The 17,002-nt window shown below is 54.3% G+C and overlaps 1 protein-coding gene across 4 annotated transcripts in view; it reads left to right on the plus strand.

Annotated features, from left to right (window-relative positions):
* NRG2 (neuregulin 2) overlaps positions 1 to 17,002 on the plus strand; it is a 257,705-nt gene that overhangs the window by 226,676 nt on the left and 14,027 nt on the right. For 2 of the 4 annotated variants that reach the window (XM_043465322.1, XM_043465323.1), the window contains 3 exons: positions 3,919 to 4,039; positions 10,521 to 10,579; positions 16,308 to 16,331. In XM_043465322.1, coding sequence (XP_043321257.1) covers positions 3,919 to 4,039; positions 10,521 to 10,579; positions 16,308 to 16,331 — 204 coding nt within the window. Of the gene's footprint in view, positions 1 to 3,918; positions 4,040 to 10,079; positions 10,157 to 10,520; positions 10,580 to 16,307; positions 16,332 to 17,002 lie in introns of all 4 variants that reach the window. The other 2 variants (XM_043465324.1, XM_043465325.1) reach the window with 2 other exon arrangements.

Genomic DNA, 17,002 nt, shown 5'->3' on the forward strand with positions numbered 1-17,002 from the left:
CTACCACATTTTGTTTATATGTTCATCAGCTGGGTTGTTGCCTCATTCTGGTCGTTTCCACATTTGGGCTGTTATGAACAATGCTGCTATAACATTTGTGTCCAAGTTTTTGTGTGGACATATATTTCAGTTCTCTTGGGTATATGCCTAGGAGTTGACTTGCTTGGTCATATGGTAACTATGTTTAATTTTTTGAGGAACTACCAGCTGTGTTTCAAAGTGGCTGCATCATTTAGCATTTCCACCAGCAAAGTAGGGGGGTTCCCATTTCCCCACATCTTCACCACCACTTGTTATTATCCATCCTTTTTTAATACAACCATCTGAGGAGGTGTGAAGTGGCACCTCTGTGGTTTTTATTTTCATTTCCCTAATGATTTTTCATGAATATTTGTATTTTCTAAGAGACAATGCTTGAATTAATGCTTTAGTGCTGATATCAGCAGCAGCCAAGGAGACCAGACTAGACCCTGGAATGGTAGTAGAATGTACCTTTCTCTAAAGAATCAGATGTCTTTATTTGCTTGGTAGAGATATTTGTCAGTATTTGTTAAGTACCTACTACATGCTAAGTGCTGTGCTAGACACTGGAGTTCGTTCACCAGTGAAGCAGACAGCCTCTGCCCATATGGAGCTTACCTTCTATTGGAGGTAGCTCAGTTGGTAAAGAATCCCCTGAAGTGCAGGAGACCCTGGTGATTTCTGGGTCAGGAAGATCTGCTGGGGAAGGGATAGGCTACCCACTCCAGTATTCTTGGGCTTCCCTTGTGGCTTAGTTGGTAAAGAATCTGCCTGCAATGCAGAAGACCTGGGTTCGGTCGCTGGGTTGGGAAGATCCCCTGGAGAAGGGAAAGGCTACCCACTCCAGTATTCTGGCCTGGAGCATTCCATGGACTATATAGGCCATGGGGTTACAAAGAGTTGGACATGACTGAGTGACTTGCACTGTCAGGCTTTAGACAACTAGTAATTGCACAACTAGTCCTTTAATTGTTAGAATAAATACTTTAAGTTACAAAACTAACAGAAAGAGTAAGGGAGGAGACCTGAGCAGCTTCTCTGAGACACTGATATTTTGAAAGTCCTGGACAAGGAGTCACTTGGCCTCTTAGAGGAGCTGAACTAAGCCAGTGGAGTCTGAATATACTGCAAGACAGGGACAAGACAAGAAGCAAGACAGGTGGTGAGGCCCAGATTAGACTTGGGGAGGGCTGAGTACAAAACCACTGGAGGGTTTTGATACTGGAAGCGACTGATCAATTTACATATTTTAAAGACCACTCTGGCAGCAGCCACAAAGCAGAAAGATTAGAGATGAAGGCAAGAGTGAGGACAGGAAGACCTACAAGGAGGCAACTGTGGCCATCCGAGAAAGAGACCACGGAGGCCTGGGGGGTAGAAGGGAGGCAGTAGTAAGATGTGGTAGAGCCCCGGGAGGTATGGAGGCAGGCAGGCCTCAGCAAGAGACAGCTGGGGGACCAAAAATCAGAGACTCCCTCCAAGCCTTTGGTTCATGCTGTTTAGTCACAGAGGTGAGCAAGGGTAGAGGAGCAAGTGGCAGGGCACAGGAGTGGGAGCTGTGTTTGGGGTAGCCTAGCACTGTCCCCGGGGTGGTGGCTAGGGAGTGGCCAGATTCTCTCACTTGAGGTCATGGGTCATCTTCACCTCCCCAAACATGGGAGAACACAGTGAAGAAAGATGAAGGGAGTGTGAGACATTGCCCTCGGAGCCTACGTGTGCTGGAAGAGCATGACTGCACATCTTCCATGTGGAAATCTTCCTGGCATGAACCTCCACCACCAGCACAGTTGGTGACTTGGGAGGGCCCTGCCATTACAGGGGTGGCCTCCAGATACAACTTTCTGAGGTGCAAAGGCCTTTCCCCCACACCTTCTGCAACCAGTTCCCCCACTGCTCTCCCTTTTGCCTTTCCAGAGCCCCAGCCTAGTCCCTACTGTGGCACAGTTCTGAAAGCCCCAGGCCATAGATCCCAGCCAGGGCCCCGTCTTCCTTCCTTCAGGAGTCAACCTCTGCCTCCCAAGTCCTGGGTGCATGCAGACGTGCATGGGGGCAGACCCAAGTGTGCAGCCGTGGTCCCACCACCATCCATGCTCCTGCCCAGCGTCAGGCAGGTTTTGCCACCCCTGACAACAGAGGGCATCAAGATGGCCTGAGGTTTCCCTGGCTTGGCCAGGGACCCGGAGAGGACCCGGGCCTGTGGTCCACATCATGTTTGCATCCATCTGTCAAGCCTTGGTGCTGATGTATTCTTCCAGGATGGACCAGGTGCCTGGTGAGAATATGCAGCCAGACATCAGGAGCCCTGAGGCCTTGTTACAACACACCCTGGACTCTGGAAGGCTCTTCTCTGCTCTTTCCTCACTTTTCCTTGGCAGTGCAATCAAAGGGCAGGGCAACCTTTAGGGTCCTCCCAGCAATGAGATTTTACAGCTCACAGGCGTGGTCATCTCAGCTGTTTCTCTTCTCTGTCCCTTTCTCTATTCCCTGGGTCTCACTGACCCAGAAGCATGTGGGTCCCAGACGAGTGTGGGGTTGCACAGAGGTGGGAGACGTCAGCAGGGGTGGGGCTCAAGAATGCCAGACCAGCAGGAGGCACGGTGTGCTGGGAAGGTGGGAGTTGGCCCTGCCCGCTGGGTTTTATCAGCGAGCTTCTCAGACATATACAGAGGCAGAGCTGTGTATACACTCCCGTTCCCGCGCTCCATCTGTCTCTCCACACGTCTAAACACTCAGGGCGCCAAGTGCTTGCCCTCCTCCTCCTCCTCTTGTCCCCCCACTTACTGCGGGGGATGGTGGAGACTCAGTACCCCTGAGGAGACAGAACTGGCCAAGGTAGGATGGGCCACCTGTCAGGAGGCGGCTGTTGGGCGGGCAGGAGAGGCCCTCCCAGCCCCAGAGACTGTGGGGGCGGGGGACAGGAACCCATTGATGGCCAGTATGGATACACAGCCTGAGGGGTTAGCTAGCAGATAAAGACTGAAACTGGGGGCAAGAATTTCCACTTGAAACCAGGCTTCTGGGTGCCATCCCACTGAGGAGCCCTGCTTTTGGGATTTTCATTTTTCAGATGAATCTGATCCATCAGAGACGTGCAGTCTGGGTTAGCAGCCTTGAACCCAGGCTTGTTCTCACCTAGTTTCCACATCCCAGCTGTCCCCTAGCCCTATCCCCAGCGACCTAAAGTCCTGATTTATAGCCCAGGCTACCCAAGGCCTACCCTCTGGGGGCAGAAGTGGGGGAGCTGCCTGGCAAAAGCGGACATGTAGGCCCTGGATGCTTCTGGAGATATAGTGGCCTTTGTAGCATTTCTGGGAGGCTTGTCCCCACCCTGGGACAAAGGAAGAAGAGAGGGGATCTAGGGATCTCCCTACATCTCCCAAGATCTTAGAAAATTAGTGTCCAAAAAGGTGCCATTCTCCGCAAAGCCCAGTTTCCTCCATTCACACCCTGGTCCATGAGAGCCCCAGTAGTGCAGACGGATGTACATGTCTCGTCCCTGCACCCTGTGACTTGCCCCCCCACGTAAGACATGGTGCCTCATCCCACCTGCAGGGGTGCCCCCAGAAAGGCAGGCATGCGGGGAAGCCGTGGAGGTGGGCCCTTATTTCAGAAAACAGAGCAGTTTCTGCCAGCCTCTCCTCCCCTTCAAAAAAGAAAATCTTCCCAGCCTTTGGAGGTTTGCCTGGAGCGTGAGTGCACTGCGGTGCTGGATAGATGATCAGAGCTCACAGTAGCCTCCCCTTGGCCTTGTTTGGTGATTTGAGGGACTCCCAGCCATTACTAAAGTCTCCAATCATCCAGCTCTGAGATGGGCCATGAAGGACCATGAAGAAGGTGATTCCTGGGGCCCGGCAGTGGTCTCCGTGGGTCACCAGCACGTGTCTCTCATACCTCCAGTGAGCACCACTCTATCATCCTGGTCGGGACATGCTCGGAAGTGCAACGAGACAGCCAAGTCCTACTGTGTCAACGGAGGTGTCTGCTACTACATCGAGGGCATCAACCAGCTCTCCTGCAAGTAAGTGACCAGTGTGGGGGTGGTGGGCGTGGGGGCAGGAGCAGGGGGAGAGAGGCCGGGGCAGAAGTGGAGGGCTCTAGGAAAAAGTGGGCTTCAAGCCATTGATAAGGGGTTTCCCAGGGGGTGTAGTCAGGGAGGTTTGCCCCACTTCCTAGCCCTTTCCTGGAATTCAGGGAGATGTAAGCTCCAAAGGGCTCAGGGCTTCTGCAGTCCCAGTGTCCCAGGTCCCTACCCACCCAATCTTCCAATGTCCCCGCTTTCACTGACACCTTCTAGGGAGATGGCGAGACCAGTCTCTGCCCTGGGCAGTGGGCACTGGATTCTCTCTCTCTCTCTCTTTCTTGCCCTTCCCATCTCTCAGCAACTTTCCAAACTTTATTCTGATGAACACTGCCCAGGTCGCATCTTCCCAGCAGTGAGGAGCCGACAGGGTCAGGCGGGACAACCGTCCCAGAGCCCATGCTAGCTGAGGTCTGCTCTGTTCTCCCTGCCAGCAGGAAGCCAATGCCCAGATATGCGCTGGCTGCTGCCCATGCCACTTCAGTCCCTAGTCCCTCTCTGGGGTGTGAGGGGCCACCAGCAAGGACATCACTCGGGTGTGGCCAAGTGGGCAAGGTCAGGGTTGAGGACAAAGCTCATGTTGGGACTCTGCCTCCCCAAGGGCTGCCTCTTAGGACCTCCCAGGAGCTGAGGACCGCTGCTCCCACCCTTAGCCAATAGGGCTGGTGGAAGCACAGTGATCAGGAAGGGCTTGTTGGGGCCCAACCAGGTCTTCTGGGAGCTGGCGCCCGCTGGCCCTTGACAGATCCTCTGGTGGGCGAGCCAGGAAAGGTAGGGGAGCTGGTGAGGGCAGCACGGGTTCTGGCCTGATCTGAGGAGCAGAGGGAGCTGTGCTTAGACACTCAGTCATGTCCGACTCTTTGCGACCGCATGGACTGTAGCCCTCCAGGCTCCTCTATCCATGGGGATTCTCCAGACAAGAATACTGGAGTGGGTTGCCATGCCCTCCTCCAGGGGATCTTTCCAACCCAGGGACTGAACCCAGGTCACCTGCATTGCAGGCAGATTCTTTACCCTCCAAGCCAGAGGAGCAGAGGGAGGGAGGCCTAGTTAGCAACTCCAGGTTTCAAAGCAGCCTTGGGCTCTAGTGAGGTGCCAGAGCTGCCCCATTCCCCATGGCATCTGGGTACAGGCCAGCAGGGCATTGATGAAAATTCAGGGGGAGGCATTTGCCAGCCCCACAGACAAGGTCCAGTCAGTGCTCCCAGCTCTCCTGCCTCTGGCCTCCAGCTCCCTCCTGATTATGACCTTGGCCAAAGGCAGCCCCATCTCACAGCGTGATAATGGGGGCCACGCCTCCTTCACACTCTCCCCTCAGTGGACGGCCAGGCACTCCCTGGGCTCCAGCCGGCCTCCTCTGCCAGCATTTGTCTTGGTCCACCTTCTACCTGCTGCCATCTACCTTCCAGCCTCCCCCATCCTGGATCTCAAGGGACAGTGCCCAAAGAAACAGCAGGTCCTCTGGGAAGTTCTCAGTCCAGACTCAGTCCCTCATCCTCTCTTTCTGCCTCTAGGACAGTGTCACAGACCCTGGGAACATTCTAGCCTTGAAAATGCTCTGAGCACTTAGGAATAGATCTATAGAAATGTGTTAAGAGTTCTGGAATACCATACAAAGATGGCCCAGCCCTGGACCCCCTCCTCTTATCTCCTACAACACACACACACCAGGCTTCTCATCTTCTCTAGCCCCTTGGACTCCCAGACCCTTGAAAGGACCCAGCATTGTCACTGATCAGCCCTGGCTCCAGACAGGAAAGGTTGCAGCCAGCCAGGACAGGTGCTGGGGCTGGGGAGGGCTGCAGAGCCCAGGGCTCTAGTGCTAGAGCTTAGTGTGGAAAAGAGAACAATGAGCTATAGGGTTCCTGGGGACCCCTGCCAGCAAGGCTGTACCCCTAGGACCCTCTGGGTCCCACCCAGCTGAATCTGAGAGGAGCAGGGTGCAGGAGCCTGAGCCATTGTGAAGATGCTGTCCTATCCCCACCCCAACCAAGACAGCTGGATTTCACTGCTTAGAACCTGAGCTCGGTACCCAGAACTGCCACCTCCCCACCTTAACCCCAGCCAGGGCTCTTGGAACCAACTTCCCTGACTCCCTGGACTCCCAGGAGAGGGGAACCCCTGGTGGGGATGGCAATCAGGAGGGCAGGTCTTCAGAGCTGTGCTGGAGAAGGGCAGGGGGGAGGGGGGCAGGGCAGAACCCAGAGGCCATTCTGAGGGTGGGTGAGCCGGGAGGGAAGGGGGGCAGGCCTTTTGGGGTTCCTGATGACACCCTGAATGGAATGGATGAAATAAAAAGGAGAGAACTTAGGAAACGGAACTCACGTCGTACCATTTGTGCTGTTTGTTTACTTTTTTATTTTGATTTTTTTGCATTTCCGCTTAGCTTGGATAATGAAACTAAACTGGTCAGTTTCATTCCAGTTTTCGACAAAAATCAGTTTTCCTTCCTGGTTTTCTGACACTTGTTGTTGTGTATTGGTTCCGAGCCCTGCGGGGAGTGTTGGAAAGCGGGCACACTCCATCCCTCCTGTTTTTCTAGAATTCAGAGCCAAAAGAAACAGTGTCACTGATACTGAATTTTGTTTTAAAAAGGAAAACTTAGGGGTATTTGAAAACGGGGGTCCAAATCATGGTGACCGCCTCCTGTCTGGGCCAGACAGGGGCCTCTGCACTTCCTCTTGCTGCTTTCTCCTCTTCTCTCCGTGTTTTTATAGAGCACGGTTGGTGCGTGACTCTTGGGGACTGGTTCAGGGGATGATGACAGAACAAGACTCTCTTTCCAGCCCTGTGCACATACCAGTGGCATGCCTCTCCTTGCCATCAGCCCATCCCCCCATCCCCCGCTCCCATGTCCAGGTGATCCCTCATCCCATCCCCATCTGCCTGCTCATCCTCTCCACCTCCACCCCCCCACCCCGCCCCCCGCTCATGAGGCCAGAGACCTTTCACTCCCTCCAGTGCCCGGGGCACACCTTCACCCCTCATCCTCCTCTTCCCCTGGGTGAGGGCAGCACACATGGCATTATCCCCAGGCTACCAAAAGGAGAAACTGAGCCCCGGGAGGTGGGGTGGGAAACCAGGGAGGCAGAGTCCCAACCTCTGTCATCCCAGGTGCAGCCCGCGGGCTCTCCTCTCTGCCCCTCTCTCACCCCTGCTCTTCTCCAGCCCTGAGCACAGACCTTCCCGTAGTCAAGGATAATGGCGTGGGGCTAAGGGCCAGGAAGCCTGTACCCCATGTCCCTGAAATTCAGGGAGTCAATCCCTGAGTGGGAACTTACCCACTCCCAGCCAGCCATGCCAAGTTCAGCCCCTGCTCCTGGTTGACAGGCTAATGTAGCCTGTTCCCTGTTACCAGGTTCTGGGAGCAGGGTGGCAAGGCTGTTGGCCACCCCCCAGAGCCTTCTCCAGGGATGCCTCCAGCCTCCCAGATGTGGCTCATCCTCAACAAGCAAGGCTAATGAAAGGAGCCAGGGTACTGCCCCGTGAGGTGCTCACCTGCCACTGCCTTCTCCTTTGTTCAGCCAGCAGGGAACACACTTTCCCAGGGAGGAAGGGTAGGACTATATTGCACAACTACAGAGGGCTTTTCTGTGTTGTAGACAGAGTCCACGGCACCACCTGGAGTTGTGCAACTCTGTGGCCATGAAAAATAGGGGGATACAGTCGGGGTAGTCCAGGCTGGGTATGGGGCCAGGAACATAGGGATGTACTTGATTATCCTCCATCTCCAAGAGCCACAGGAAAGCATCCTGGCTCTCCGAAATGGGAATAAATTCCCCTCTGTCCCCTCCTGCTCCTGCACTTCCTATTCTGTCTCTTACACACATGTGTGCACATGTGCACACACACACACAGGTTTCCCCGTCTCCAGAGCCGGGCTAATCTCAGACATTGGACACAGTCAAGCCTCTCTCTTATTCCTTTGAGGATTCCAAGAGTCATTTTGGCAACTTCCTGGGTCTATATCTTCCACCCCCAAAGGTGCTTCCACTTTGGGAAAAAATCACTTCTACGCCTCTCCTCCCATTCCCAAGTGGAATCAGTTTGTGAGAGCTGAGAAAGGAAAGCTAAGCCCAACGTGAGCTGGATGGAAAGCCTTAGCCACTGCCTCCATTCTCCTGGGCTGGGATGATTGGGGATGAGGGCAAGGGGGTCAGAAAAGAATGTACTGACAAAGTTGTAGCTTCCTCTTCCAAAGCACCCTGTTCAACAGGATGAGGGTGCATCAGCTTCCCTGGCAGGCTCCCCTCCTCCCTTCTCCAGACACCCCCTCCTCCACTACAGCTCTTTGGCCAGACATACCTGCGTACACACTGCCCCTACTATAAGGACTAGCCTCCTGCCTCACCTGAGGGAGATACCCTAAGGCCCACAGAGACTCCAGCTGTCTGCTCATCAACCGCTCCCAATCCTCCAGGCTAGATTGGAGGCCACAGGGTTTTTGTGAGGATCTTTACAGCCAATGGCCATCACCCCCTGTAAGTTCAAGGGGCTACTGATGGTTGGTATACACTAAAATGCTAAGAGATATATAGTACATTCACCTCTTGGAGGAGTTTACTGATGAACCTATTGATCTGTTACTAAGGGGACACTGGTGATGGGCTTACCTAATTTCCTAAATTAAAGAGGCAGAAGAGTATAGACCCATCTTTGAGTAGGGGGCTGGGGGTGGGGGGTCTTCTGGCCCTGTCTGTAAGCTTCCCTTAAGTACCTGGCCTTGCTGGGGTTCAGAAGAGTGTACAGGGCTGGACATGTCTCCCAGAAATCTGTAAGACAGGAAATCACTTGGAGGGAGAGAGGGAGAGAAGCAGCTAGGGAGCAGAAGGAAGTGGACCTTGGGAGTAAGGACAAGGTCAGGGAGATGGGAGTGGGTGGTTCTCTGTAGGAAGCAATGAGGGAGAATGAACTCCCTCCAGAGCCACGCAGTGACATAGGAGCAGGTTATGGGGAGAGGGCAGGTGTCCCAGGCAGCCAGTTGGCCCCTGATGTGGAAGAGGCTTTGGGGTCTCCAAGGAGCCTGCTTTAGTCCCCCTGCATCATGATTCTTGCCACCCAAGAACGGATGCCCCACACCCACCCTGGGCCCACCAACTTTGGGATGCTGGTAATTCAGGCTCCTCTCCACCTTCACTTGTCCCCCACTAAGCTTTCCCCACATATACTGTTCCAGAGCAGCCTTCCCCAAACTGCATGTTCACAAGAATTCCTCAGAAAAATGACTTCCAAGGTCAGATAAATTTGGAACAAACTGGAAAGTTCAGCTCTTTCCTCCTAAAAATTTCCTCATGGCCTTTTATATGCTAACGTGCACCGCAACTCTACCAGGAAACCCAGCAATGGATTTCCTCAACTTGTTTGGCCACAGAACCCCTTTTTGAAAAAATAGATGAGACATCTCCGAGGCCCCTTTTGTTGTGGGCACACAACCTAGGAACAGCATTCCCATTCTCCTTTGAGCTTTCTGGAGGCTGCTTCATGGATGAGAAATCCTACCCAGGGCCCTGGAGAGAACCCTTTGGTGGGGCCTGGAAGGAATGGCTCCCCAGAACTTGGTATTCCAGAAAGCTCCCAGGCTCCCAACCCTCCCCACCCCACACCCTACCTGATGACTGCCTGGCACCAAGGGGCTACAAGTCTGGCTTCATGGGGCCCCAGGCAGGTCAGAAGGGAAGTCTCAAGGACCATTAGGACCTTTAGGCAGTAAGTTCCCAATTTCCCCCACCCAGCTTCCCCAAACCATCTTTTCCCTACCCCCACTCCTGCTTCCCCACCACCTGAAGCCACATCTATTAGAGAGATTTTGAAGGAGACTTCTGAGCCCTCCACCCAGCCCCGACTCCAGCCCCTCCAGCAACGAGTGTGCCCCAGCGCTCGACTTGGTTTTCTCATTCATCACTGTGCACTTTGATTTCTAACCTAAGCCTCGCGGATGATGCCAGTTTGTTCTGTGATTTTTCCCCTTTTCCTTCTCCAGATGTCCAAACGGATTCTTCGGACAGAGATGTTTGGAGAAACTGCCTTTGCGATTGTACATGCCAGATCCTAAGCAAAGTATGTTTGAAGATACAAACACAAGTCCCTGCTCCTTAGAAAGCTTCTGGGTGCAGTCCCCCCCACTCCCCCCCGTTGTAGGACATAGGGCCAGGGGTGCTGGTTGTTTTGATCTTTGGCTGTTTTTGGTTTCCTTTTCGTATTTTTGGTTTGTTAGTTCTTTTGTTTTGCTTTTTCATTTTTGGCCTAATCCTTGGGTTTAAAGTTCAGGGCTGCAGGTAAGGGGCAGAGTGGTGAGGCCGGTACAAATGGTTAACAGTGGCAAGGAACCCAACTGGCATTGGCAGGAGCCCGTGCCGGGGTGTTGCAATGCCTGTGTCTTGCTATCCTGGCTCTCTCTTTCTGGTTTTCTTTCTTTTGGTAGGTGTCCTGTGGGATACACCGGGGACAGGTGTCAGCAGTTCGCAATGGTCAACTTCTCCAGTATGTCTCTTTCTTCTATTTCTTTCCTTCCCTGCTAACTGACAGTTCTTCCCCACCCCACCCCCCACCCCGTGGGAAGGATGGGGGCCTTGCTTTCAGAGATTGGGGGAGGGGGACGCGGGGGTGTCCTCTCAGTCCTCATCAGACACCTGTGCGTCTTACTGAACCAAACTTGGGCCTGCTCATCCAACATGCAGCAAAGCTAACCTACCAAACCAGGTTGAGGGGAAAGAAAGAATAGCGCTTGTTGCAAGGGCAGCAAGCAGAAGACACGAGCAACTCCAGGGAAGGGACTGGAAAGACTGTGGGCAGATGGGGTCACGAGACATGTGTCCAGCTCGTGCTCAGGCTCTCACTGGCTGGTGGCGAGGGAACAGGGTGACGCTTCAGGAATCTCAGTGATCAACCTTCTGGCTCCACTCAGCCTGGGGCCTGCGTGGGGGTGGTCATCACCTGCTGGGGGTTTTAGTATCTGAAAAACAACTCAAGGGTATACCAGAGGTCCCAGACTTTGTTTTATGGCTAAACTCGTATTATTTTGTCTTGTTTGATTGTTTTCCATGGTTTCTGCACTTTCTCACTTCTCTGATTAAATGTGCTCTCTGGAACTCGATGAGAAAGGCCTGGGAGGCTAAAGCCTTTCTACAAACAAGAGGCAGGGGTGACTGGGGGGTCATTCCTGGGGAAGGACCTACAGGGCCCTGCTCAGTTTCATGCAGAGGGGACTGATACAGCGCCTGCCTCCTCTGCTTGGTCACAGTCACACTGGAGTCTTTTTGCAGCTGGGCAGAGCCAGGCTCGGGTCTCTTCTTCACCGGGGGTCAGGCAGCCTGGCCAGGATGGGAAAAAGCATTTGCAGAGCCCTTGCCTGCCTCTTGAGAGCCTGTTTGAGGATGTCAGGCTGTCGAGGGGGTGGGGGGGGGGGCGGGTGGTGCAGGGCTAGGCAGTGAGTGTGTGCTTGTGTGTTTGAGAGAGAAACAAGTTCTCAGAAAGCCTGCTTTTGGATCTGGGATCTGGCCAGAGTTTGTTTTGGTTTGATTTGGGGAGATGGGGGAGAATGGGGAAGAGGATTGAGGGAATACAGGCCCCAGGGCAGTGGTTTCCATGGAGACTCGAGACAGCCCTGCGACTAAATGTTGATGGAGGAGGAGGTTATTGTTTGTTGCTCAACATGGGCTTCCCTAGTGGCTCAGCAGTAAAGAATCCACCTGTAATGCAGGAGACGTGGGTTCAATCCCTGAGTTGGGAAGATCCACTGGAGAAGGAAATGGCAACCCACTCCAGTATTCTTGCCTGGGAAATCTCAAGGACAGAGGAGCCTGGCAGGCTACAGTCCATGGGGTCCCAAAGAGCTGGATATGACGTAGCAACTAAACAACCAAGATTGTTAAAACATAGAGGGAGTAAAGAATGGAGGAGTAACTGGCGACTCTCTCCAGGTCCTCTCTGGTTTGAGTCCCCATCCAGGACTTCATTCTCTTCCTCTCTTCCACTTCTGAAGGTGGAACTTTCTGGTTTGCACAGTGTGCTGAGAATAGTGTGAGCCCTGGAGCTTGGGGGATGAGGCCATGACTGTGGCGGGTTTTATCTGGGGCTGGGAGCAGTTCCTTCAAGTGCCGTCAGGTGGCGGTGGAGCAGAGCAGAAAGCCACAGACTGGCCGTGGACTCCATCTGGGGCCCAGCGGTCCATGGCCCCCATCCTCCAGAGTTCACTAGGCCCCTGATCAACCTGCCATCCACCTCCTCCTCTCCAGGGAGGACAGATGGGTCCCCTGAGGAATTCAAACTGGATTGATGGTGCCTGACATGAAGGGGCCGAGGGCAGGCCCCCTAAGAAAAGGGATTTGGGGCTCAGGGTAGAGAAAGGAACCTCCCCACCCTTCTCAGACCATATCACGAAAGCCTAGATGTACCCCCTTCACAAGAACCTGGAAGCCAAGATTTGAAGAGGAGCGTGGAGGTGCCAGGGAGGTGGGGGCTGGTCAGCCCAGATGATCAACTATCTTAATAGAGTGTTGGTGGCAGCTCTCTCCCCACGCCCCTCCCATTGGAAGCCAGGGAGGAAGGCCGTGGGGATAGGAACTGAGCCTGTGGGCACGTGGCCCAACAGAATTCTCCTGAGCCCAGGCTCCAGGACCAACTGCAGGGTCAGATCAGCCCTGTTGGAGGACTGCAAGTCAGGAGGGTAGGGCAGTCAGGCAGGGCTGAGGACCAGGAGAGAGACAGTGGAGGGCCTTTTCCTTCTCCCCCTTCGGCCCAGAGCCTCCCTAGCTTACGGGACTGTTCTGGACAGGGAGTCCCAGTGCATCCTGAATCAGAGCAGTGGAGCTTCCAGAACTCGGCCGCTGTCCAAGCTTCCCTACCAGCTGGGCGTCTTCAGCTTTCAGCTCAGGTCTCCTGGGAGGGTCAGCCGGGCCCCGGGAGCCTAGGAAAGAATCTGGAAATGCAGCCTTTCTGCCTGGTATTATTGGGATTCTTGCTGGCACCTTTTGGTAAAGGATTTATACTCTTCAAGCACTTCGCCCAGAGCACTTCATGCAGTGTCTATCAGATAATTGAGAAGGGAGCATAAAATGCTAACTTAAGTGTTCAGGCTTGGATTCAGAGGGACCTGAATAATATTGCCAGCAGCTAAGCTTACTGTTCTGGGGGCCTCATTTAACCTCTCTGATTTTCTCATCTGTAAAATGGGGATAATGGCATCTATGCCCTGAGGGTCGCTGTGAGGATGAAACGAAGGGAGACACACGACAGGCTTAGTTGAGGGCCTGCAGTTGTTGCTTGAACACAGCCAAGCTCTTCTCCCAGCTACTGCTGGCCTGGGGGTGAGGGCCCCCCAGAGGCTGACTCTCAGCACATCCTGAGCAAAGTGTCTGACCTTCCCCCTCTGTCCAGACAGCCTCTAGACCTACGGCCACAGTAACTTCCCCTTCTTCCCCTGACAGCTCCTGTACTTCCTAAGAATCAAAACTTGTGCACCTGGATACCCCTCACGTACAAGAGCACCAATCTGCACTCACACAAACACACGAGCACATGCCTGCACTCGCACACCAACACACACGTGTGCTGACACCTGCTTACACAGACACACACACACGAGCACATGAGCACATGCTCTTGGGTCCACATCAGGACCTCCTCGTCCAGGAGCCTGTGACCATGTGTCTCAGGGCCTGTCCAGGATGGAGATTTTGCCTGTTGTCTGATCAGCCGGCCCTGCTGGGAGTTCAGCAGCAGGTGACCATGGTTACTGGTCAGTATGCAAATTTCTGTCCAGTGGGACCTGTCTGTGACTTGTGTCACTCTATGCTGGCTGAGTCGCAATCAGTGAATATGATGAGCAGAAGACTGTCTGGGTTTTTGTTTGGTTTTTGTTTTGCTGGGGCTGACATAGCTGCAGGCCCCTCAGAATCCACCCACTGGGCAAGGGAAGCGGGGCTGCCTTCTAGTGGCCAGCCAAGCCCTCAGTCACATAACCAGTCCTGCCAGCTACTGCTGTTGATCCAAGACAGTACTGGCCTTTGACTCAAAGGGGAGGCCAGTCAGGAGCCCCCAAAGCTGCTACTGTACTGCTTGGTTCCCAGAGGAGTGATACAGGGGAAAACTCTTAAATGACTTTGGGAGCCCTGCTCACTTCTCCAGGTGGTCGTTGTCCTGAGGACTAGCCAGTCAGGCCTGCCCAAGGACTCAATGGGCAGGAATAGCCATGGCTTAGCCCCAAGAGATCACAGACCTGGCCTGTAGCCTCCTTTCTGCCTCCAAATTTGCTGTGTGACCTTGGGAAAGTGTCCTAGCACCACTGGCCCCCAGCTGCCTCATCTAATACAAACACCACCACGAGTAGAGCCCAGACCGGCTCTGTGAACCATCGTTCTCTCAGCCTCTGGGGTGCTGTGGCCAAGTGGGCTCTTCTCTCTGGAGAGCCTGGGTGCATATCCAAATGCTGTGAGCTCTGTCGAGCTGCCTGGAGGGTCCCTAGGGCTACAGGATTAGCCGCTCAGTGAGAGCTGCCCCTGAGGACCCCTTGAGTCTGTCAAGTTTGTGCCGCTTGCTTAGCATAGCTGGCCAGCCCAGGGAGCCCCAAGAGAGGAGAAGACTTGCTGTGTTAAGAACTCCTACCTTCTACAGTACATGTAAAACCACAAAGAGGTCACCCTCAACCTCAAATTTAACAGGAGTGCCCAGGAGGGTTCATGTTTGGAAGAGCTGGGGTTCATGCTTCAGGGGTGTGGTCGCTGCATGGAATCGAGGGGTCGGAGCCCCAGGATCTTCCTCAAGTCTCTCTCAGTCAGAGCTGTCCTGCTCTCTTGCCCTTTTCTAATGGCAGAGCCCTCTGGACTCCCTGTCAGGAAGCAGAGGAGAAATCCAGGGCTGGACACACGTGCCCATGCTCCCCTCCTCCACAGGAGATGAGATGAGAACCTCAGAACACAATTCCACCTCCTGGGCTCTGGGGGAGCTTGCTCTGCATGTGGGGAGGCCATGGAGAGGGCCCTGGCCCACCACCTTGCCCATATTCCTCTCCCTGGCTACAGGCACCTTTGACACATGAGGAAACAGAAACTATGACTTGCTCCCCCCCACACACACACAGCAAACTGGGGACAAAAGAGAGACTCGAAGCCCACACTCAGATGCCGGCTGCTACCGTAGAATGCTAGGTGCACTTTTCAAAAACATTGGGGAGATTTCTGGGCTCCCACCCCAGAGCCCGGTTCCGTTGGCCTGGACGATTCTGAAGCACAGCCGGGTTGCAGACCTTCCAGGGATCCCGTAGCCAGGCCTGATCCCCATTCAACAGATGAGAGACTGAGAGCCAGACAGGCAGGGAACTCTGGGGCCGCACAGCAGGTCAGTGCCAGAGCGGATTCCTGGGCAGGCCCTCTTACCTGAGCCTTTGATGTCCTGGGCGTCTACCTCGAAGGACCGTGAAATTGCACATTCACAACATGATCCCACTTCAAGGAGCACAACTGGCTGCCATGCAGGGGGCACAGGTGTTCTACAGGTGCACGCTTGTCTCTTTCTCCAAGTGAAGTTTGCTTTCCTAAGTGGTGAAAGTAGGCTGACACCCCAAGGCCTCACCCCTGCAAGTTTCTAGGATGTTGGGGGTGTCAGGTGGAGAAGTGATCTGCTCCCCTCCCCACTCCTGCTCCCCACAGACTCTGAGCCTCTATGCCAAGCTCCTAGTAGATGGGCAGGCCAGTGAGGCCCGAGGGGACAGAACAGGGACGAGGAGCCAGTCTGAGTACCCTCTGCGCTCATTCTGAACAGAAAAAAAGGACCCCGTGAATGAGCTCAAGCAGAGCAGGCTGTCCCCAGGAGGGGCTGACGCTGGAGTTGGGAGGGGGAGTATGGGGATGCCTCGGACCCCTGCCCCCCACTCACTTTCCTCCCCGGGGACATCTGCCAACTGACTTCTGCCCCTCCCCACCAGGTACTAACCCCACAGCTAATCTCTAAAGAACCCGCCCTGCCTGCTGAGCCTAACCCTTCTTCTCCCTACCCCCCAGCAAGGGCTCCTGGGGGCTGGGTGCCAGGGAAGGGGCTCAGGAGGCTGGGAGGGGACCCCACTAACCTGCTTTCACCTCACAGGCTGCTGCTGGTGTCTGAAGAGTCCTGACCAACGTTTCTCTCTCTCTCTCTCCCGTCCTTCCCCCATCTCTGTCTGTATCTCTCCCTCCATCCCTTCCCCCTCTGACCCTCCTCTCTCCCGCACTGCCAGAGCACCTTGGATTTGAACTAAAGGGTACGGAGCCTCTATGTATGGGTCAGCACCAACCACACAGTCCCTCTCCTCAGCCTCTGACACCATGTGTGCTGGATGTTGAGTTTCCTTTCCCCCAAAATGGAAAAGGGAGGATTTCAGAAATCCCCCCGTCCCTGCCAGGATATCCTATAGTAAACTACACTGATGGGGAGACGAGAAAAGCTTATGCATGGCAGGGTGCCCTGGGGTTCAGACTGTGCCCAGTTACAGCAGCGCCCCCTTGCCTGGGGCTGATCACCAGGGTACTCAGGGAAACAGGCCCTGTGAGCTGTATGCGGCCCAGTGGGTTGGCCAAAAAGCCAGGTCCCTCGGAAAGTGGGTGTCCAGAAGCCACAGAATCTTGCTTCGGAGAACTGTGCAGAGAGGCAGCCCTTTCAATTTAACTTTGATTCTCCTTCCTTTTCCCATTTCCATTTCCATTGCTTTTCATTCTGCACCGGGCTGGCAGCTGATAACACCTATTTGTCTTCGCCCCCTGCCTCGTGTTTGTCTGCCAGGCTTTGCCATCTGCTTGAGGCTGTTACTCCCATCATGATCTGTCTCCACGAGGGCACATGTGTTTGTCTATGGGCAGCACCAGCGAGGGTCTAGGGTGGGCTGGTACCTCCTGCCTCCCAGCTCAGAACCTTACCTCCCTCCCGTGACTGCCC

This window comes from Cervus canadensis, chromosome 4 (assembly GCF_019320065.1).
Source record: "Cervus canadensis isolate Bull #8, Minnesota chromosome 4, ASM1932006v1, whole genome shotgun sequence".
Classification (NCBI taxonomy): Eukaryota; Metazoa; Chordata; class Mammalia; order Artiodactyla; family Cervidae; genus Cervus; species Cervus canadensis.